Source organism: Tasmannia lanceolata, unplaced genomic scaffold, assembly GCF_043159265.1.
Source record: "Tasmannia lanceolata isolate RefF3 unplaced genomic scaffold, GAP_Taslan_0.1 ptg000013l, whole genome shotgun sequence".
Taxonomy (NCBI): domain Eukaryota; kingdom Viridiplantae; phylum Streptophyta; class Magnoliopsida; order Canellales; family Winteraceae; genus Tasmannia; species Tasmannia lanceolata.
In genome coordinates, this window is record NW_027518690.1 from 13,151,248 (window position 1) to 13,176,091 (window position 24,844).

General features: G+C 38.3%; 1 protein-coding gene across 1 annotated transcript in view; it reads right to left on the minus strand.

The window, feature by feature from the left end:
* The window catches only part of LOC143889833 (Zn-dependent exopeptidases superfamily protein), a 70,945-nt gene that overhangs the window by 40,056 nt on the left and 6,045 nt on the right, over nt 1-24,844 (minus strand). Inside the window, exons 4-7 of the mRNA XM_077394197.1 lie at nt 22,510-22,616; nt 22,319-22,419; nt 19,108-19,195; nt 3,619-3,707 (exon numbers count right to left, since the gene is read on the minus strand). Coding sequence (XP_077250312.1) covers nt 3,619-3,707; nt 19,108-19,195; nt 22,319-22,419; nt 22,510-22,616 — 385 coding nt within the window. The remainder of the gene's footprint in view (nt 1-3,618; nt 3,708-19,107; nt 19,196-22,318; nt 22,420-22,509; nt 22,617-24,844) is intronic.

The window sequence follows — 24,844 nt, forward strand, 5'->3', positions numbered from 1 at the left end:
TTCTTGCAGTTAATATGTCCTCGTGCTTGGTTTGGAAAATTCAGTGAGGCAATGGTACGGTTCGGTATGAGGCAGTGTGCTATGGACCATTCAGTATTCAATTCACACTCTTAAGGATGGTCAGATTTTCCTGGTGATATTATCATCACTGAGAGTGGGTATGCAGAGATTGAAGGATTTCCTTCAGAAAGAATTTAGTACTAAGGATCTTGGACGTTTGACGTACTTCCTTGGGATAGAGGTTGCCTACTCGCGTAAGGTTCTATCTCATTAGATATATTGGAGGAGACAGGCCTTCTGAGAGCCAAACCTACTGAGACACCCATGGATCCAAACATCAAGTTGTCTCCTAACCAGGGAGAGTTGTTAGGAGGATCCAAACAGATACAGACGTCTAGTAGGAAAACTGATATATCTTACTGTGACTCGTCCAAATATCTCCTTTGCAGTTAGTGTAGTCAGCCAGTATATGAGCACGCCACGGATATCTCATTGGTCAGCAGCTACCCAGATTGTGAGATACCTGAAGAAAGCTCTTGGTAAAGGACTACTCTTCAGGAAACAGTCACATTCGAATAGAGGGGTATTCAGATGCATATTGGGCAGGGTCTCTTGTTGATAGGAGATCTACAACCGGATACATTACCTTCATTGAAGGAAACCTAGTGTCATGGAAGAGCAAGAAACAAGATGTGGTTTCCAAGTCAAGAGCAGAGGCGGAGTACAGGGTTATGGCCATGGTTTTAAATTTCGGGTTTCGGTGGAGAACGAAACTAAAATCAGGTAAACCTGAAACCTTACAAAATTTCGAAATTTCATTTTTCCCGAATTCGGTCCTAAATTTAAGGAAAATCTCAAAAAATCTGGATTTCTAACATTATTTAATGTTCTCCCGAAATTTCGGTAATTTTGGCCGAAATAGGACGAGATAAAAGATTAGTTTATAGGTTTCGTCTCATTTCGGACGAAATTTCGATTTCGGTGAGGACCGAAACGCATTCCGAAACTGAAATTTGAAACCATGGTTATGGCATATACAGGATGTGAGTTAATATGGTAAAGATCGTTTACGTCGGAGATTGGATTACCTTATTCATCCACTATCTCTCTCCGTTGCGATAACAAGTCAACAATCTATATCACATTGAATCCAATTTTTCATGAGAGGACAAAGCACATAGAGGTGGATTGTCATTTCATTCGCCAGAGAATTCAAATGAGAGAGATTAGCACAGTTTTCACAAGATCGTATGAACAAATTGCTGATAAGTTCAATAAGCCTCTAAGCAGAATAAGGCTTAGAGATTTATGTAACAAGCTGGGTATGTATGATATATATACTCCAGCTTGAGGGGGAGTGTTGAGAACTGTCATGTAAATACCCTCCACGTGGGGGTATTTCAGTCCTTCATGTAACACACCACACGCATATATATATATATATATATATATATATATATATATATATATATATATATATATATATATATATATATATATATATATATATTCGTGTGAGAGGCACGACAGTGTGTCTTCACCGATTTCTCCATCTTCTCTTATACTCTTTTCTCTATTCTCTCCATTAACACATGTAACAAATAACATAAGACCAACCGCAAATCTAAATGCAATAAATAAAAGTATATGCAGTTGAAAAAAACTAAAAAAGACATTTCCCTAAGAATGGACCTACCATTGATCATGGCCTTCATTACCAAAACAAAAACACAAGACTGGATTTGATGCACTACATGCAGTAAATGTGTCTTCTAGAAGTAAACCTAATGCAGTTGAATAAACAATTAGAAAGTCACAAATATGCATGTGCCAACAATAAAATGATATCTAAAACCCAATAATGTGTGTCACTATAAGTGCATAAATAAATGCATCCTAGATAAGCTGAAAACCTATAAGTAATTAAATAACTAAGTTTATTCTTTTTCAAGAGGGTTTTTTTACGACCAATGTGGGGGGCCACTTGATTTGTTCGCATCAACAGTAAGGTCAATTTTCATCCTTTTTTTCTATGAGAGGAACCTGGAATTGGAAAGGATGGAGTCCATTGCCTGTATCAGCCAGCCTTAGCCTATGAACCTCAACTATCCTACACTTGATAGAACTAATGCTTATATCAATTCCACAAAAATCTCAACTTCTCCAGTTTAAGCTTGATGATCTGCTCTGCTACAGATATGTCGGTCGGCGACAGCCTGGTCTGCAAATTACTTAGTACTATAGTTTTTCAATCAATCAAAACATTCACAATAGCAGAACACTAAGTCTCTAGCTAGACAAAGCCCAAAGAGTACAAGCTGGATGAGAATTCTGATTAGCAAAGTAACCTAAAGCCCCTAATCCACATCAAAAGAGTTTCCTTTCAACATAAATGTGTACTTGAGAATGATCCCCTAGAAGAATCAAAAGTCTAATAAAAGAAATCACTACCTTCAATAAAATGTGGGACTCTCCTCTTGCCCACTAGATTAAGACGAGCAAGTTTCCCTCAATGAGAAGCAAGCGGCCGCAAATACTGTTATGACCCGGAATATTAAAGCAAGCCAATCACTCTAGATGAGCCCAATGTATCTAAGCAACACCATCACATCAACTACAGAGAAAAATATGATAGTTTTCATTTTCTCATTTTAAAAAACTTGTGATAATTTTCATTTTCTCATTCAACAAATTTCGTCAGTCAAATTAGACTGAATTTCAGTTGAAGAGAATTAATTGATTAGCTTCATTAATGTTCTATGTCTCCTGAGGGAGATATGCGCAGTGCAGTTGTTTTAACATTTCATTTTCAGTGAAAGAAACAGGATATTTCCCAGGAATTATTTAGCTTGATATTTTGTATAAAAGCAATGACGGACTGAAGATACGTTTTCATGCATTGTAAAAAGTTGCTGATTGCGCAACTAATATAAAGATTCCTCTATGTTCTCGATGCATTATGAAAATTATCCATGTTCTGACATAAATGAATCATTATTTGCTACAAACTAATTTAGTATAAAATATACAAAAATGTAATTATTCTTCGTTAACCCCAGTATAAGAATTAAATTGTTGATCAGCAAACTTGACTAACTGCAATAGACAAATTATCAGATGGTAATCTGAAAGAACTTCAAAAGAACCATATTATATTTCTTTATCTGCAAAAAAATTATATATATATATATATATATATATATGAGGAAACTGTTGGTGCGCTTAAGCGCCCAATCACATGTGGGCCCACTTTTTTAGGATGATCCAAAGCATTCATTTGAAAGGCCCTTACATAGATGGGGATGTACCAAAAATCAGCTCTATAGAATCATCCTAACCCCTCCATTTTTGGAGGTCAAAATGGACAGACATCGTTTGTCCACAAATCTGCCCAGTTTTGTCCTCCACAAATGGAGGGGTTAGGATGATCCTATGGAGCTGATTTTTGGTACACCCCCTATCTACGATAGGACCTTGCAAATGAATGGTTTGGATCACCACAGAAAATGTGGGACCCATGTGATTGGGCGCTTAAGCGCACCAACAGTTTCCTCATATATATATATATATATATATATAAACACCCAAATGCAAAAGACATAGAGGTCGAGTGAAAACCTGTGCTACACTATTTCCCATGGGGTATATTGCTGATTGCGCATACACACGAGAAGGCCAGGATCCAGGTCCAGATTGGCAAACTAAATCTGTCAATAAAACAAATCATTACTCAAGCAAGGATGCTGCAGCATGACACAGATGAAAAATACATAATTTTATCTATGTGTTCGTAAATTATTTAGAACTTTTCAGTGTGCCTGCCAATTTGAGTGATTGCAAGTGGCCCATAAAGTCCAACGGGACCAGCATGCAAGGCAAGGAAGCCAAAGGAGCTTCAGGATTCCTCCATGTAACTTCTTTAGACTTTAATTATCATTATTTTGTTGCATAGCGGTGCCTCAGTCTTCTTTATTTTATCACTTGAAAATATGGCTATTTTGGTCTTCTACATTATGATTCACTTATGGGAGCTATTTTTGGGTTTTTATAAAAGTAGGTTTTTTACAGAGGGGAGAGGTGAAAAAACGTGAATAGTGTTTTCTTTGCTTAGAGCTAGATATTTTTATAAGAGAAATTATATGGTGCCCGCTCGTGCACGTACACTAGCAGGGCATCTGCCCTTGATATTTGATCCAACAGCAGCCCCTTAAAAAGTTGAAAAAGTGGAATGTTGTTGAATCAAATATCAAGGGTGGATGCCCCGCCAGTGTCGTGCCCGATCAGGCACTGTATAAAATCTCATTTTTATAAAAAGAAAGAAGACAAGAGACAAGATAAGATGTAGATTTTTCCATCTTTTGAGAAAGAAGATGGAATTTTATTGCACCCTTGCCTTTGCTTCTTCTTTCTATGCAGGAATTTTACTGTTCTGTATATTGATTCTAGCTGGTTTGAGGCAATTTTTAGAGATCCATTACAGCTGGTTTGAGGCACTTCTTGTCTTTATTTCTGATTCCATTCATCTCTATTAGATCTTTGATTATTTAATTGAGATCTGCCCTATATCTGCGTCTAGTGGAACCAGAGCCTAGGGTTCTTATTGTGTTGTTGTGAAATCAGCATCGTCATGGCTGCTAGAAGATGCAAAGGCAAGGGTGTTCATGCAAACCCTCCAGTTGATGCTAGAAATGAAGAAATCAAAGACCCGAGGCAAACTGATGCAGCACAGTTATTGTAACGACCGACCCTTTAATTGAGTTTTTTGTAAATTCAAAATTTGATAATTTCACCCAAAATTTTTATATAGCATGTGAGAGTAAACTACCCTACCAAGTGTATTAGTTAAGTAATGACCTAAAGGAGTATGTTGGACTTGCAAAGTTAAGTTGAGAATCTACTTTTAGGCCTCCAAAAAGATAGTCGTATCTCAAACTCCTAAAATATAGGTGTGTTCCATTATTTTCTCCCCAAAAAAAAATTTCATCAAAATTCCAAATTCCAAAAAAATAGCCGCCCACTCCAATTTGGAGTGGGTACGGCAAAAACATTCCATTCCCCCTTGGGCGTGTAATGTGGGCCCCATTGGATCTTGGAATATTTAGATTTAGTTAATCTTTAAAGAGCTGTGGATTTACTAAAAAAAATAGTATTCAAATCAACTATGGACTCTTTCCCTAAAAGATACGTCAAAATAGAAAGTATACAAAGGATAAGATATTAAAAGAAACCTAAGATATAGGAAACAAAGTTTAATTGAGACTCTAAATATTGGAAACCAAAATATTGTGGCCTCCCATAAATATTGCACGTCCCTTTTTTGTGGGCCCGAGCTTATAAAAAATTGTATTTTTATTTTAATTATTTCCAAAAGTATCAAAGTTGCTTCCTACTTAAGTAATAAGATTTCAATTATACCTTCTACATAAATCAATTAGGAAAGATAAGCAAGGAAAGAAATTCACCAAAACTGGGAAACACACCACACACCACATAAACATATATACATATATTGGGGTGTCTCTCTCTCCCACAAATTTTCTTACGTTTGGGAGAGAGAGAGAGAGAGAGAGAGAGAGAGAGAGAGAGAGAGGTGCGTCCAAAAGAAAAAAAAGGGGGGGAGAGAGAAAAAAAGAAAGAGAGGGTACGGCCAGGAGAGATCTAGAGAAGTAGAAGGAAAGGAAGAAAAAGAGGGAAAGGAAGAGAAGGAAAAGAGAAGTCGGGAACCGTGATTCAACGTAGCCTTCGTCTTCAAGTAAGTACCCAAACAAAGTAATTATTAATTTTCATTCGAATAAGCTTTGATTTTCTTTTTATTATCAAGAAAGGAGATTTGATGCTTCTTTTGTTGTTTTTTTAGTGTAAAGTTGGTAAAGAGGATTTGTTAGGGTCTTAGTTTAATAAACAAATAATTTTGTTGGGATTCAATAAGCCATTATGTGTAAAAGTAAACTAATATTAATGCTATAATTTAACCGACACTTCGAACTTATTGCCGACTTACGTGTCCTGCCGTGTTCGACACGACACCCGTGTCCACACGTGTTGACACTCCTTTGGACACTTTTACTTGAATGGCTGGAAGTGTTAGACTTAATGTGGGTGTGTAGACATGTTTTTGTACCGTGTCAAGAGTGACATTCTGTTTTTTTATTGAATATTGTGTTTACCTCATTTAGACAGCTCGTATCCACGTTGAAACTGGACACACAAATCCATATCCACAAATCATGATTACGTATACTTTCTATTTTAGCCGTGTCCCAATTTCTAAAGTTTGGGGGTTTGCCGAGTCCGACACTCCGTGTCCGTGTCGACACACGACACTCCTGTCCGTGTCCACAAATCATAGTATTAATGTGAAAGAGACCTAATATATACTTGATATTGATCTAATTATGGTTGTGATTAAGTTTAAGAATGTTAAAGTAATTAAAACTTATTTAAATCTGTTTTTCGGAATTAAATTCAAGAAATTCTGTTTTTTATTTTCGCACCAAAACTTTCGTCTTATTAGGAAATTTTAGGATATTAGTGCTGATTTTTTTTAGTAAATCATATTAATTGATATATAATCTAAATTTAGAATTTCAGAATTTTCTGAAATTATTTTCAATGATTTTCGGAATTTAGTTCGTTTTTGATAAGCATACAAATCTGTTCGTCTTATTCAAATTTTTTAGGAATTATATTCTGATTTTTGTATAGATATTTTTAAATAATTAAATCTACCTATTCTGAGATTTTGAAGGATTTTTGTCGTCTTTGTCGTTTCAACAAGAAACAGTTTTATAGGGTTGCACAAAACTGTTTCGTCCTATTAGACGAATTTTGGGTTTTTAAGTTCTGTTTTTGTACATAAATCTGAGATTTATAAAAATAAAGTAGTGTTGAAAATTTCCTTATATAATTCTGATTTTTGAACGGTTTTGCTTTTTTGATAACTATGCTAAAGTTTTCGTCTTATTAGGAAAAATTTGTGTTTTGGTTTATTAAATTTAATAGGTAAGTAAATATATGAAAGTATGGGATAGATATGTTGTATGATTGAAGTATAGACGTCTTAAGAGTTGTAAAGTTAATAAAAGGCAAAAATACATAGCCTAGGTTAACTATGATTTATAATTCTTTCGACTTACCATTTCAAAAAAAAGAGGTTAACTATGATGAGGGCCTAAAAGATTAGGAAAGTGTTAACAAAACCCAATAATGGTAACTTAAATAAATCTCGTGGTTTTCGTGCATGCGATCAACGCTCCTAAACCTCAGAGGTTATAATCATTCAAACATCAGCGAGACAAGGCAAGTGATGTTAGACTTGTTGGATAGGGGTAGAAACAATACTGTATTTATGAATTGTTCTTTATGACAATGATTATTCCTGTTTTATTTCATTTCATGTAGAAAGTAAGTTATCACATATTATGAATTATAGAATAATAATGATAAGAATAGGAAGAATAATTTACCCCTCATGTCAAAGAAGGAAGAGATATGTGGATAGGGGTGCAACTCGGGTCGGGATGGGTCGGGTTGAGGCCAACCCGAACCCGAGTTCCAACCCGACGAGGTTCAACCCAGCCCGACCCGAGGAACCCTTTCTGCCAACCTGAACCCGACCCAACCCTAGATTTTAAGCTTAAAAAAAAATTTAAAAATATTTAAAATGTCGGGATGACTCGGGTCGAGTTGTCCAAGCCCTCAACCCGAACTCAACCCGAACCCGAACCCGACTTTTTTCCGGGTTGAACCCGTCGGGTTCGGGTTGAGCCCGCCCAAGCTGCACCCCTAACTGTGGCGCATTCATATGTATGTCATACTCTAGGGGGAAACTGTGGGAGGGAGGACTAAGGAGAACCCTTAGATCCAACCTTGGGCGAAAAGCCAAAAGCCGACCAGTCCGAGAGCGTACGACAACTGGTACGACAACTGGTAGGCGATGCAAATGGGAGGAACCCTTGTGGTGAACCGATAGAAATCCTAAAGGGGATCACATTCCATTAAGGAATGGGGGGGTCCTTGATGGTCAATGATCGTCGGCCAGGCTATAAGCCACCGTTATACATGAAAAAAAGAATATTGGGATGCCGCATGATCATTGGGGTTGCATGAGAGAATGATATTGATTGTTCATTCATATTTACTTTCAGTTATTTATTTCATGTTATTATTAGAATAATTAATTCAGTACGCTGTTAATTATGATGCAAAATATGTTTATTCATTTTAATGAAGAATGGGCGATGATATTTTCACCCCCCTTGCATTACGCATGTGCCCCCCTTATGACGTGATTTGACGTCAAAAAGCGTTAAAGTTGCCCACTTTTCACGTCAAATCACGTTATAAGAGGAGTGTGCACGTAATGGAGGGGGATTTAAAATATCATCTCCCTTGTGAATAATGCAATGATTGTAATGCTTTTTATCCCTCTAGTCTTCCAAATGACCTTGCTCTCAGACTTAGTTACCCTACAGTCATTGTAGGTGAGGACGATGGAGCGTTCGCCAACGAAGACATCTGAACATAGGATCGGGGAAGGGCGGAGAAAGATCGTGTCAAGTCCGCCTGACTATATAAGTCATGGCGTAGTCAGTTGTTTTGAATTTTGGTTATTTTATTGGTTTTAAGTTGGAACATAGCAAAGTTGTGGATTTGTATTAAGAAATTTAAAAGAGTGTTTGAATCATGGAATAAGAAGTTATTGCTTCAACTACTTATTTATTTTGTTCTGGTTTAAAAAAAAATCCTGTGGTTTTTCGTAGCGACTTTGGGCAATGGAAGCCGGGTCGTTACAGTTATTGACAATTCTTGTTTTCCTTTTAGTTTTTTTTTTCTTTTAGCTTTTTTTTTTTTGAAATGGTAATATATTGAAAAAGGGGAACCGAGATGGTCCACCAAAGATACAGAGAATAAAAACATAATAGACAAAACAAAATACAATGGAAAATATAGTACAAACTTCTCACGGGAGAAGGAAATCGAACCACTCCAGATCTAGCGAGGGAATCCGCCTCACCATTTTCTTCGTGTCTTACATGCTTAAAAACCATAGACGACTCTAAAGTGAGATTAGAAATTTCCTCAAAGAAACTCAAAAATCTCCACGTGGGAGCCACTCTCCCAGTTAGCCAAATAATTACATTTGAAGAATCTCCTGCCACAATTACCCTATCGAGAGAATCATCACTTAGACGCTTAATCCCCTGATATGCAACCTGTACTTCCGATTCAGATGAATCAATCCTTCCAATTGGACCTGCAAAAGCCCACGATACCACCCCTCGAGAATCTCTACATAGCCCTCCAACCCTGCTGGACCCGGATTGCCCATGCAGGACCCATCAAAATTTATTTTAAGAAAACCTTCAGGGGGAGCTTCCCATTTCTGACTTCTCTTCTCTCTCCTCATACCTTTAGCGCACACAATGCGCCACCCCTCCCACAGATCGAAGGCTGATACGAAGGTGAACAGAGGGATGCTCTTCACCCAATAAATAACCATGGCTATGATTTTATTATATAACCAATACGATGTCTTTGCCACACCTTTGAAAACTCTCGAGTTCCTTTCCTTCCAAATGACCCACCACAAAGCTATTAAACATAATCTCCAAAGCACCTTACCTTTCTTTTTCCAGGGCACAAAATCCCAACTCAAAAATAGTTCTGCTAGAGATTTTGGAAAGACCCAGTAAATACCAAACCTGCCCAGAATGAGACCCCAAATCTCCCTTGTTACCTTGCAATGAATAAAAAGGTGGTCAATTGATTCCCCATCTTCCAAACAAAGCGAGCAATGGTCCAACAGGCACATACCGCTTTTTCTTAGAAACTCAATGGTCTGAATCCTCCCATTACACACTGCCCAGCTGAAAAAAGTTACCGATGGGGGGCCATGAAACTTCCAAACATCAACAGAGTAGGGGGATTCAAACGCAGGCAGCAATTGATAGTAAAAGGATTTCACGGAAAATAAGCCAGATGAATCCCATATGCATATCCTCTTGTCCAACCCACTCCTTTTTATATAGCATCCCTCAATGAGTTGAAGCATATGAGAGATAAACGGTAATTCTCGCTCAAAGAAATTTCTTCTGAAACAAGGGTTCCAAACCACCTTATTTTGAATTCTCTCGAAGCAATCACATACCTTTGCTTCTTTGTCCAAGGCCACCGAGAACAACACAGGGTAAAGCACCGCCAAAGGCTCAGCAAAACACCATGAGTCCAGCCAAAATTTGATACGATCTCCTGTATATACTTTAAACCTAATTCCCGCCTCAAAACTTTGCTTAAACCTCAGAATATTACGACAAATGGTACCACCTTTCTTACCATACTTATCATCCGAACACCACTTACCATGTAGGAAACCATACTTGCTCCCAATAACTTTTACCCATAATGAAGATTGCTCCATACCAAAACGCCATAGCCATTTACCCAAGAGAGCGCGGTTGAACTCTTTCAATCTCCGGATCCACAACCCTCCATTCTTTATAGGAACACAAACCTTATCCCACTTTACTAAAGGAATTCCTCCTATGTTATTTGACCCACCCCACAAAAATCTTCTTTGAATCTGTTCAATTCTCAAAACTAGACTCACCGGACAGTTAAATAAGGACAGATAGTACACGGGTATGTTAGCCAAAACCGCCTTGACTAACACCAGTCTTCCACCCTTCGAAACAAGATTTATTTTCCAGGTATCCAACCTTCTTTCTATTCTTTCAACAATGTCTCGGTTTTCCAACCCCCAAAGGGAGCCTAAGATATGATGAATGAAGAGTCTCCAACCTGCAACCCATCACATTTGCAAAACCGAGAGCTTCTGAGGGGGGAAGATTGATAGCAAACAAACTGGATGTCTGGAAGTTTGATCTTTGACCAGTAATCAGCTCATAGCATCTTAGTAAAGCCTTCAAATTTAAAATCTTCAACCGGTCAGGGGCACAGAACAGAATGGTGTCGTCAGCAAATTGCAAAAGCGACACTTCTACTTTGTTACGACCAATGATAAAGCCCTCAACTAGCCCCATGGTACTCCCTTTTACCATCAATCGATTGAGGGTTTCCGCAACAATTACAAAAAGAAAAGGAGAGAGAGAGAGAGAGAGAGGATCCCCTTGCCTTAACCCCCTGGAAGACTTGAAAAAACCTTTCGGCGACCCATTAACCAGAACAGAAAAACATGCCGAAGAGATGCATTGTCTCCTCCAACCTCGCCATCGATTTTCGAAACCCATCCTCCCCAGAAGATTAGTTCAGACAACACCAATCCACTCTATCATAGGCTTTCTCCATGTCTAGCTTACATAACACGCCCCCAGCTCCACTTCTTGAATATGATTCAATGACTTCATTCGCAATTAGAGAACAATCCAGAATTTGCCTCTTACTAACAAAAGCACTTACTATCTGAAATTACCAAAGGAAGCACTACTTTAATCCGGTCAGCTAAAACCTTGTACAGGCATCCAACCAGGCTGATTGGACGGAAATCAGACACCTTGGAGGCCCCTTTAACCTTGGGAATTAAAGTTATAAATGTAGGCCCTGTGCCCCTATAAGAACCATCCCATCATAGAATTCCTTGAAGAAGCGAAGGATGTCACTTTTAACCGCCGGCCTACAAATTTGGAAAAAAGCTAAGCAAAAGCCATCAGGACCAGGTGCTTTATATTTGGGAATCGAGAACAAACCTTTCTCAATTTACTCTTCCTCAAAGGTTGTTCCAATTTCGTGCTTACCTCCAAATTCAGGCTATTGAACTCCACTCCCTCAGGAATAGGGCGCAAACTTCCTTCAGAAGCATATAACGTCGCATAAAATTTGACAATAACCGAGGAAACCTCTTCCTTAGAATTCAGCAGTACTCCATTCATTGAGATAGACTCGATCCTATTCGTCCTTCTTCTAGCACTAGCCATTGCACGAAAGTAAGTTGTATTTTTATCTCCCTCCTCCAGCCATCTCTTTTAGCTTTTTTAGTCATATTAAAATTTAGTTAAAAGAGTTATGGTTATATTAGGAGTCTAGGAGTCCCAGTCTTAGTTGGATGAGGTTTATCCTAATCCTAGTTGGCTTAGAGATAGTTTGAGTAGAAGTATTTGATTACTATAAATATCGACGTGTGTAGAGAATATCTTAATCCTTCATTGAATAAACTTATTTCAGTTTGCTTATTTCCTTGTGGATTCAAGGTTTTTCTCTTATTTCCTTGTGGATTCAAGGGTTTTTATCAAAGGAGGCGATGTTCATCTTCAACAGGTAGAAGACGGTAATTTTCTCCTTCTTTCCGCGTGCTTCAGCTGCATCAAGTGGTAACAAAGCGAGTTTTCACCTCGGATCAAACCAGCTTGCTTTTTCTGGTGAGTTTGCTGCTACATTAATTATTCCAAAAGCTAGTTTTCCTGGTTTTTTTAGTCGTGATTACCACCATCCGAAAACAAGTTTTCCTCGCTTTTAGCCGATCCATCATCCCTCTTTTCCTACCATGTAGCCTTGATTTCAACCGATTGAAAACCCATCTTATGGCCCCACCATTTGCAAAATCATTTGAATATCAAAACCATGTTCTCAATCAATTTCCACCCAGTCAGCCACCACTTAACAGCCCATATAGCCGACCACCCTTGGAATGTTATTCTCATAAACTGCCATAACCCTATCTTTGGAGGAAACACCCATTAACAACCCTTCTTTACATAGATTCCTCATGTACCACCTTTTTCTGAGATTGTCAAATATTAGGCATAAATTAAAAAATTAATGCCCTCGTCACCCTTCCTCATTTGAACCACCACAGCTGGGTTTTCTCCACCGAAAAGAATCCAAACCTTTTTCCTGTAACTGAAGGCCACCTGCAACCCAACTTTCACCCTCTTGTTTCCAAACCAAAAACAGCCAGCGAGACCTCCCTCTTTTCCCTACCTTTTAGCCAGCCAAAGTCAACTTTTGTTTAGTTGAAACCGCACCCAAAAGCCTATGTTCTAGGCGCTCAAACCACTTTTCAAATACACATTCATCCCAAAATTATAACCACCCCCTCCTTTTTCCTACATACCAGGCGCCCATCACCTTTCCATATCACACGAATTTCCACTTCCATGTTTAGAAAACTCCTAAATTTTAACATTAAACAAATCACCCCTTTCTACTTAACTTTAGCCACATACACACCTAAACTTTAGGCACCCTTGGATTCCTTTTTCCTATTATTTAGACATCCTTGCCTTTTTCCTTTTTACATTACAGTTTCCCTCTTTGCTAAATAATAGCCGCCCAGGCGCCCTTAAATTTTCACCTTAAATTTCCACCCGATAACATTCGGAAAATCCCTAACAAATAGCCGCCTCTTTCCTATTTTCTAGCCCCTTGAACCCCCTATATTTTAGCTCCTCTTTTGATTCATTAGTTAAAATTCACCACCTCTTTCTAGTTTAACCAATCCCCTTCCTCCTTTTGACCACCTTAAAAAAAACATCCTTTATCACACGTTTCCAATTACTTTTTTTTAACAAATTTCACATCCCTTTTCATTTTCCCCTCCAAACTTCCTGATTATTAGCCGTAATCTTTCTTTCAGAATTAGCTGAAACTTTCTTTGAAATTCTAAATCCTTTGCCGCAGACTCACCTATTTTATAGGCGCAGAAAGCCTTCCCTAACCAGACGATCATGACAGCCCAGAAACCTTCACAAGCTTCAGCCAGAAATCAACACCCTGATAAACTGCGGCACAACACCTACCATTTTTCTCCTTAATCTTAGTCGATCAAACACAACCCATTAACACCCAGGATTCACGAAAATCCCCAACAGCCACCGCTTGTTTCCAAGAACTTAAGCACCTGACATCCTGTTGTTTTTAATCTACCCGAGAACACCATCAACCACTCTTAAAATCGGCTATCAGTTGCGCCACTCCAAACTCAAGCCACCTGTGCTATAAAAACTGTAGGCAAACAGCTCATGGAAGCGCCTTATTTTCAGCCTTACTTTTATAACTGAGAGTCTTCCCTTAACAGAGACCAACCTGCTTCTTTGTGAAACCAAGCCAGCCAATAAACCACAAGTACACGACCCACCTTTACCATCACCTTGTAAGTTGATTCTCAGCCAATGAACCTGAGAACAAACCTTCAACCTCTTCCCAGCCAGCACTCAAGCATCTCTGTTTCAAGCACAAAGCCTACAGATTTTCAGTCCTTAAAAACACCAAGCTCCTCCTCTCCTATACAGTCGACAAAACTTTAGCCCCAGCCATTCTTTTCTCCACCAATCGAGCCTCAACTAGAGCCCTTGTATCCTATTCTTAAGCCTTGCAAATCACCACAATTTTAGCCCATAAATCCATCGTATTGCAATCGATTTCACCACCTTCCCTAACACAAGAACCTACGATCTTCAAGGAGGTGCGATGGCATTATGACAATAGCAGCGTTCGAGGCTTTTCGACATAAAAATCAAATATCAATGTAAGCAGTGCAAGCAGCAATTGCTCAATTGACGAATGCCTTTTAACACAATTCGATCAATGACGATGAACCAAATATGATCAGTAAAGGGACCAGCAGTAGAAAGGTTCGTAATTTGCCATATATAAATTTTAGACCAACAATTGATGAAGGTGAGTCTAGTGATGAGAAGTTTGATGAAGTGCTCTTCCAACATGGAAGGCAAGGAGCCAGACAAGATTAAAACTATCAACTCAATATGAGTCTTCCAGCTTCAATGGTTAGTTTCATATCGCGGATTTTCATGATTGACTGGTTGAAGTAGAACGGTTCTATGATCATATGGGGATAGCATATAAACTCACATGTGGAGCGTCATTCTGGTGGGAGCAACTCCAACTCTCAGAAAACAACAGATGAAGGAACCAATTCGTATTTGACCGAGGATGAAACGATTGATGCGAGCTCGATTCATGCCAGAAGACTATGATCAAGTACTATTCTAGCAATTTCAGAACTGTTGTCAAGGAATTCGGATTATGAGAGAATATGTGGAAGAGTTTTATGGTCTATCCTCATGTAATGATTCGACATAGACATAATCACGGCAAGTTGCACGGTTCATACGTGGATTGTGCATAGCAGTCCAAGATAGTCGTGCTGTCAAACTAGTCACTAGAGTGGAAAAGTAGTTGGATCGGCTTCACATGAAGAACTCGACAATCAGGATGACACATGTCACATCAATACGGGAACCAGCCCCGCCACATGGGAAAGGGGAAAAGCACAGTGTGGTCAGATATGTGGCTAAACTGCACAAAGCCATCCAAGATGAAGTGACAACACATCCTTACAGAAGTAATGTACTGCTCAAGAAGGAGAACCAATAGAAGAGGCCTACATCCCATTGGCCGATTAATCACGAAAACACCTCCAGAACTCCAAATCGTAGCCAACTATCTAACCGGAGGGGTGATAATTGAGAGAGTAAACAATAGAAGAGGCATACATCCCATTGGCCGATTAATCACAAAAACACCTCCAGAACTCCAAATCATAGCCAACTACCTAACCGGCGGAGTGATGATTGAGGGCAAGTATTAGTCGAGAAACTACTAGAGGTATTATGAAGGGGGAACCAAATGTAGTAGCTGGTCTTGACATTCAAAAAGGTACAAGTTTAAGGAATCACCAGGGTGCAACTGTTAAGTGTTTTAAATGCATTGATTTGGGGAATATCACTTTAGATTGTCCAAATTGCAAGCTTGTAAACGGCTCTGAAGAGGTGGGAATATGAGAAGCAAAGTGCTGGAGAAATTGAAAACAGAGCATATTTATGATGAAGTGGTAGAGAAGGGATATGAAGAGATCGCATGGAGAGATCATGGAGAAGCGTTGGCGATCAATAGAAGTATGATATCTCCTCGGGTGAAGGAAGAAGATGATTGGTCAACAATTTTCCTACTCACTGTATTGCAAATGGAAAAGTGTGCAATTTCAATTTGAATACAGATTATGGGGGGTTGTGAAAACATTGTATCACAACAGATGGTGGATAAACTACAATTGAAGACAGAGAAGCATCCTAAGCCTCACAAGATGGCCTGGTTCAAGAAGAGTACTGAGGTGACATTCTCTAAATGTTGCCTTATTTCTTTTTCAAATAGGAAAACCAACACACTTTTCAAAGATGTTATGAAGGTGGTATTAGGCCCACTAAGAAGGGAAACTGCCACTAGAAATGGAGGTGGGAAGAGTAAGAACTTCCTTTGTATGGCTGAATTTATGGAAGCGATACAGCCACACAGGAGAGTTGTGTAGTGGTTAAGGTGGATAGAAGCACTAGTTTCGTTCCCAGTCTCAAACCACTGATGCTAGAGCATGTTGATGAAATTCCAAAAGAATTGTCGGTTGGACAACCTCCCATGAGGAAAATCAAGCATCACATATACCCCATCCTTAGTTCAAGTTTACCAAGCAACTAGCAAGGCACCCTATTGGATGAGCCCCAAGGAGGGTGGAGAGTACCATTCAGTTCATGGGTAGATTCTTACCAACAAGAAGCTTCCCTCCCTTAACCAAATTTTGGTTTCGGTTTCGGTTTTGGTCGCCATGGAAATGAAAAAATTTCAGTTTCAGTTGGAAATTGCAGTAGAAATCCTTTAAAATCACGGAAATATATGCAACTGAAGAAATTTAAAAATAAAACTTCAGGAAATACTAGAATGACCACAAATACACACTTTGAAACAATCACATACACAAGACAACCATCCATAATGGTTTAAAACCATCGAACACCTAGTAACATGCATTGCCATGCATGTCTGATAGTTTAGTACATACCAGATTTCAGATGTAATTCATATAAATATTTATACATAATACATGCACCACATTTTGCAAGCAATTCACGTATATAATTATGTAACACGTGTTGATATAGTATACCATTTTTACACTTACGATTTTGGTTTATGCATTTCGGTCGTTTCGGTTTCGGTGGTGATCGAAACAGAAACATTTCAATCCTTTCATGTCAATTCCGATGGAAATTTAAAATCATGCTCTTAGCAATTTATGTTCCCTCCTCCAACGCATTGGAATCTCCTCAACTGCTTCTAATGATGGTGATGTCAGTTTTGACAAGGGTTGCAGGTAAATGAGACGGAGGTAAAGGCGTAATAGCCAATAATCATCCTGCTACATCCACTACCTCACGCAAACCTCCATTTTTAATATCTCATATGTCATCTTCCTGGGGCAGTAACATAGGAGCATTAGACTATATGGCAGGTCACCACTAGAATTGTTTAAAAATTCCAAGATATGATCTTCATAATCAACCAGATGATCCAAGGCTGCCCCCGGATAGGGTAGCTTTAGACTAAGACCCAGACTCGTAATTTACGGTGGACAATAAATTGACTAGCTCCCTACGGTTTCTCTTTAAATGTTTGGAAGAAGACTCGGCTGTAATAGCAATGGCCAATTTACTATTTTTAGGTATAACAATATTCAACTTGTTACTCACTCCTTGACATCCTAGGAACATGGATCCTCAATATCTGACTTAGAAAACTCTGATATCTTTGAATAGTTTTTCAAAAAAGAACGGCAAGGTGATAAAAATCCCCTACTGTCGAAGCCAATAAATTGAGGGACCACATGAATCTCCTTCCCTTTCTCCATTCAAGAAGACGTGGTGGGAGCAGCGAGAATAGAAGAAGAAATTTTGTTGGTTAAAAAAATATTTAAAAGCTGTTGGTTAATATATTGCACATTTTCATAATAAAAAATAAACGCAAAATCAAAAAAATGAACCATTAACCGGTAAAAATAATGCATGGTTATATAAATCTTAGACATCTCTTACACCACCACATACCATAAGTTATCACTGCATTCTCTACTTGGCACTTACCCTTCCTGTTATTGAATAATGTTCTTCTAGATAACCAAATTACAAACAACAAAGGTTCAGTAGCCAACGTTAGAACACCTAACAATGTGAGAACATGCCCAATCTACATCAGCTAAGCTTCAACATCCATGTGCTCGTTATTTATGTGTAAACTTCCAGGATCTACGGCACCTTCAATATCTTGTACAAGAGCCTCAAGATGAGTAGCACAAGGATAGTAAGATGAATCAATTTATCCATAAAACTTTAATATAATCCAAGATCAATTAGTAACTCATTCTTGAGCATGGAGGTTGTGATCTTGCTCTGTGGGAGCATCAAACTTCTATCTTTTTTGGTTAAGTCAGTGCTCAATAGATCGTATCTTTCTTCTAGATCAAACATAGGTCTCCATGATCTCAAGAAACGTCATCATTAAAAATAGGAAGGGATGATGTCCTCCCTCGGAACAGAAGTTAGTAAAGAATAAAATAACCAAGGAATGGAAAGAAGGGAATCGATTCAGAAAAACCAACATCCATAGACATAAAACATTTTTATTTATTAGGATTGTAACATTTGAACCCTTGCTGACATCTAGAATAGCAAGAAATACTTATCTTATGAATTTAGCACAAGCTTTGTTTTTGTTTAGTTTGATGTCATTGTGAAACGACCAGTTACTCCAAAAGCTTAAGCCGTTGGAGATGGCGTTATTTAATCTTTTATACTTTAGTTAGTCCAAAAGCTTAAGCTGTTGGAGATGGCGTTATTTAATCTTTTATACTTTAACAGTCATGATAAGGCAAGCACACTTAACAGTTCTGGGATAGATTGGAAAATTGATTAAACTGTCGGCCAACAAATTACAATAGTTCTAGTTTCCCTCTAACTTCTTTCAGTAACAGTTCTGGGATGGATTGGAAAATTGATTAAACTGTCGACCAACAAATTATATTAGTTCTGGTTTTTTCCTCTAACTTCTTTCAGTAGTACCATAATTATTAACGATTAGTATTAAAACAAACTTAGCCAAAGATTCAAGCTAATAGCGTGTTGAAACATTGGCATTCGGAATAACTTTCACTATTGTAGCATGTCAGTTTGGAGTTTTTACCTTAAAATCAAGTTTGTTACGTAATCCGCAAGTATCCTATGGCTATAATTGAAACCAATATCATGGGGATATACAACACTCATACTGTATTCTAACCAATAAATGAAACTTTGGATGAAACCATACCAAGACCACCACTCCCAGATGCTTCAACATTTATAAAAGCTCCAACTGAATTATGCCATTTGTGTGTCTTCATAAAGCCATGTGAACCCTGGAATATTGTACACAAATGAACTATCAGATGATTAATAAGCATAAATCCATTTGGGATAAACAATAAAAGATAAATCCTTAGAAAGAACATTAATGGCTGTGCGAACTACTTCAAATAAGAATCAACAAGATAAGAACTGGAGGAATGGGCACTGTTTGCGTATATTGTTGGCCAATGAGCCAATCCACTCAAATGCTTTTTTTCACTCTGTAACTGCACTTAAAACCTAAAGTCTAGAGAGTGTATATGGGTTATCCCAATTAGGACATAATAACTTACATTCTCGTTACTGTGACTATTTTTTTATTTTTTGCCATGCCAACATTTGGAGGCAAAGTGGGGTGAGTGTTGCCTTTATTAGGACATACAAAGTTATAGTCAATAGAATCACTTGGACACCAATAACCTTTTTATGTTTTGCCATACAATTTCCTAAAAAAATATTTTATTTTTTTTTTTGAATGGTAAGCAGGTCTAAAGAAGACAGGGAGGAAACAAGAGGAAAAAACAAAGAAAGAACAAAGCACGCCTCTCACTCAACAATGACAGAAGATAGTCGAGGAGGAAGAAAATCAAACAATTCCACACTCCTCCTGGAAACACCTTCTCTGGCTAACCTGTCAGCCACCTCATTAACCGACAGCCTAACATGATGGAAAGAAATCGAAGTTTCTCCCACATGTCTTGGATTTCATCAAAATAAGAAGCAAATCTCCATGGGTAAGAGTGGGAGCTTCTAAGCCACCTCATCACGTTGAGAGAATCCCCTTCTACCACCACTTTATTCAAGTCTTTAGTCCTTGGAAACTTGATTCCTTGATGGATAGCGCGCAGTTCAGCTTCATTTGCATCCACTACTCCTATAGGTGCATCTGTTACACACTTACACCTATTGGTCCCGCAAAAGCCCATCCTACTACTCCAAACTCGTCCCGCAGAACTCCCCCCATACCATATGGACCTCAATTTCCCATGCTAGACCCATCAAAATTCAGCTTCAAGAAGCCATGAGCAAGAGGCTCCCATACTTAGACTATCTAGGGATCCTGGACTGGATCACGACAAATTTCCTTCCACCCATACCACAAGTCATAGGCATATACAAATCTAAAGCATGGTAGTATTCTCACCCATGATATAGTAATTGTTATCACCTTATTGTAGAGGAAATATGATCCCTTTAAGTGTCCTTTAAACACACGGGTGTTTCGCTCCTTCCACAACACCCAAATCGCTGGAAAAAAGGAGATATTCCATAGGATCTTCCCTTTTTTCCTCCATGGGGGACCATGGGCCAACTTTTCAATAGTTCTAAGAGCTTATCTGGGAAGACCCAAGCAATTTCAAATCTAGACAAAATTCTGCTCCACACTTCTCTAGCCACCTTACAGTGCATGAATATGTGATCCACTGATTCCCTGGCCTCTATGCATAAAGCATAATGGTCAATGATCATCATCCCCCGAGCTCTCAAAAAGTTAATCGTCTGAATTCTTTGAAGAACAGCCACCAATCCGAATGCACATACCCTGAATGGAGCTTGGATGTTCCATATTGTGGCTACTTTGGATGGCATAGGGCAAGATACACGATGTTGGTAAAAGGATTTGACAGAAAATTCCCCACCTGAGTTCCAAATCCAAGTCTTTTTCTCCACACCAAAAGCTTTGATGTTGCACCGTTCCAAAGTTTCCAAAAGACTACCCACCTCCTCAAGTTCCCTATCAAAGAAATTCCGTCATTTTCATTCACCGTAAAGTTCATGTAAGCTAAAACTTTTTAAATAGTTATTGCATAATACTTTTCCTTATCTAATTTATTATTTGTTAGCAAGAAGATTTTTTTTTTCATTGATAATAATGGAAACTAAAATGATTTGTTAAAATGTCCTTTTCATATTTCTTATTTTTATTAGCCGGAAATTTTCAATTCTTAGGTTGTTAAATAAAACATCTCTTCATTTCCCCTTTCAAATTTCATTTACCAAGTATTAATTTATTTCTTGTATAAAGGTTTTCACCTGACTAGATTTTCAGATGCAACCAAGACACTAGATACCACTACTCTTATGTACTTTAAATCTTTAAATGGCAGCCAAGCAATCTTAACTCCTCACAGGAAAAAAAAATGAGCACAAATGTTTTTGTCAAGACAATGGATCGTCCTAAACTCTGTAGAATAAGTGAAAATGAAACCATTGACAAAATAAGTAATAAAAGTTGAAAAATATCAAATGCAAGGCTGCAACCGCCACTTCATATGCCTGTTCAATGCCTCCAAAATGATGCCCAAATGATAAAACTAGAAGTTTCCCCTTTTACAATAAGCCTTCGAACTAAAAAGCTAAAACGAAACCATTGACTAGGATAGAGAATCATCATCGACATGCAGGCTAACATCCACCTCCTCCAAAAAACTTGAAATCTCAACAAAGCACATGGACTAGAAAACCAGAGTCACCATAATCATATGACTTCCCATCAACCTATTGCATGTTCAAAAGTTGTACCCCTTTTGGGGCTTTCCAACATCACAACGGAGCATGAATTTTAAGCTTAATTTACATCTTGTAAGAAAAATCAAACAATTTAGACCCCAAAAAAAAAAAAATAGACCAAAAAAAATATGTAAGACATCTATAACCTATAACTAGGGGTACAACCCGGGTCGGGTTGGGTCAGGTTGAGGCCAACCCAAACCCGACCCGAGGAACAATTTACTCAACCCGAACCCGACCCGAGTTCCAACCCAATGAGGTTCAACCCAACCCGATCCGAGGAACCCTTATTTCCAACCCGAACCCGACCCGAGTTCAACCCGACCAAACCCGAGTTTTTAAGCTTACTAAGAAAAAAAAAAGTCGGGTTTCACTCGGGTCGGGTTGCCCAAGCCCTAAACCTGACCCGAACTCAACCGGGGTTGGGAAAACTCAACCTAAACCCGACCCGAACTCAACCGGACCCGACTTTTTTTTCAGGTTGAACCCGAGTTGCACCCCTACCTATAACCCTATATGATTACTTTTCTAATGGCCCGATAAGAATTCATTATAATTAAAGAATAAATAACATGAGAATATAAACTTGATTTACAAACTTAGAACCATACACAGATTCTTACCAGCAAAAAGAGTTCTTCAGCTCCATTGAAAAGGAATATAATAGGTCGAGGTGGAACCCAACTAGAATCGACCATAAGCCGAGCTATTTCCAACATGGATGCTACAAATAGCAAGATAATACATTTAAAGAGAAGTATATAATATAGCAATGAAATGAAATATTCATGAACGGTAAGATCATTGAACATACCTACACATGAAGCACAATCGCCAGCACCAGGAGACCCAAGTGGACTATCGAAATGTCCATTAACTAAAAAAGATGGATCGGTATCTTTTGAATCTGTTGATGAAATCCTGTTATTCAATAGAGAACTATTAACAAGCATTCAAAGATAATTTGAGCAACTACATTTATTAAGTACTAGATGCTACAATTAGCAGTCATATCAATAGGGTTCAACAAAATGGAATGGGTATGATTTCTAAAAATGGAGCACGTACAAATATGAAAAGAGTTCTCCTACATGAACTGGATGAAAAATATTAGAAAATGTGTATCATCATGGTGTGGATGCATGATGAGTCCCTTTACATTCAAGATCAAGAATTATAAGAGAAAAATGATAAAATAAATCTCCAAGCCATATCTTGGGTTGTAGATTAAAAACTGTCTCATATGGGTTATCTATTCCTTTTCCTTTGTTTCCATCGTTAAGTCTGTTTTCAATTGAAACAACATACATTCAGTTAAACAAGATCATACAACAGAGATATGGTGGAGGGCTGGAATGAGAAGAGAAGGCAACAAGTCCCCATTTCCAAAACAGTCATCTTATGTCAGTATTGAAAATTTGGGAGGGCATATCACAGATTGCTAGGAAAAAGTGTTACGATTGCCTTGAAATTTGGCAAGGTAATTGGTTTTTAATAGGACTCTTATTTTGGTGGGTTTTTGGAAAACTACTGGTATCCTATTGAAGTTGGACTTTTTGGTTGTTATCTCTTAATAGCAAGAAACAAAAAGGGATGTGTATTTTTTTGGGGTTGTTGTGCACAGCTTCAAAGAAAGCAATAACGTAAAAAAAGTTAATGGGTCAGTGAGATACGACTTGGAGGGGAACAAGAGAGGTTCAAGAAAAGCTTCATGAAAAGAGTGTATTCTTGGCACTTGTGAAGGGAAACTTGAAGAAGAGATTTGGATCTCTTGAAGAAGAAGATGAAGCACATCCATCTAGGGAGCGAAGCCGCTTGGATCCTAGACGGCATAGAGAGTGTTTCTTGTGTAATCCGGAGAAAGCTTTTGGCTTTTGTAATCCGGTGAGTGCTTCTTGTAACCCAATTATTTTCCACATAGTGAAATCTTTTGAAGTCTTCTCCCGTGGACGTAGCCACACACATCGTGTGGTGAACCACGTAAAATCTTGGTGTTCTTGTGTGCTTTATATTTGGTTTGTCTTGCGTTTTATTATTTTGTTCTTGCAAATCTACTTTGGTAACGTTGCGTATTGTTAACACGAAAATCCGGAAACACACTTTCGTGCTCGAATCGTTAACGGGTCACCGCGGAGGGCTGATTTTGAGCCCCAATTCGGCAACAAAAAGGACCTCCACATTTGTAAGTTGTAACCCCATGTCATTTTATTTTTATTTTTGAAATCGCGTTGTAATCCCATGTCATTTGGGTTGAAAAAATTAAACATTAACAAGTATAGCCAAGGGAAACTGAAAGATTGAGAAACGAACGGATTTTTAATGATAAAACTAATTAGCTTGGTAGGACAATTAGTTGGGTCATCGTTGAAGTGTCTGAATGTGCATCTAAAGCTAAATGGTTGGTTAGTGTTGCAGTTCAAGATACCATTAGTGACAGCCTGACTAGATTCATATTAGTGCAGGGATTAAAAAAACACCCACCATCACCACCAACCTATCAGACCTCTTGAGATGTTAGATGAATTTTGATGGCAGTAGTAAACTTCTTAGCATAAGTAATTTTACTGTACAAAACGCAGGCATTGAGAGAGGAGGAAGGGGGTTCTCTAACCAGAATTCTTGGATTTTTTTTTTCTTTTTGTCTTCTACAAGCCCCTGTGGTGAGTGTAATTGGCAGAGGCGGAATTTTATACGGTGTGGAGAGTTATTACAGGTCGCTCAGTTGCGCATAGCAAAGAAGTGGGTTGAAGGAGAGTCCCTCAACACGATTCAGTGGATTATGGAATCCTCCCCTCCCTGGATATTTAGACATTACTTAAGTGAAATTTTTTATATTTTGCAGGATATCAAGTGTTCCTTCTCTCATAATGGTATGGAAGGGAGAACTTTTTCTGACTCATTAGTTAATTTTGGGGTTTCTAGCTGTTATTTAATGATTTGGCATGAGATGCCAAAATCATATTTTTGTCTTTTCTTTCTTCTCCTTTTATTGCGCCTTTTCTGGGCTTAGCTAGCTTTTTTTTTTCTTGTTTAATAAAATCACTTATTCAAAAAGAAGAAAAAAATGGAAAACTAAGAAAGGCTGGCTTCCAAAATCGTGATGGTTCCATTTCTTCAGGTATACATATGATGCCCATATGTGTAACTGA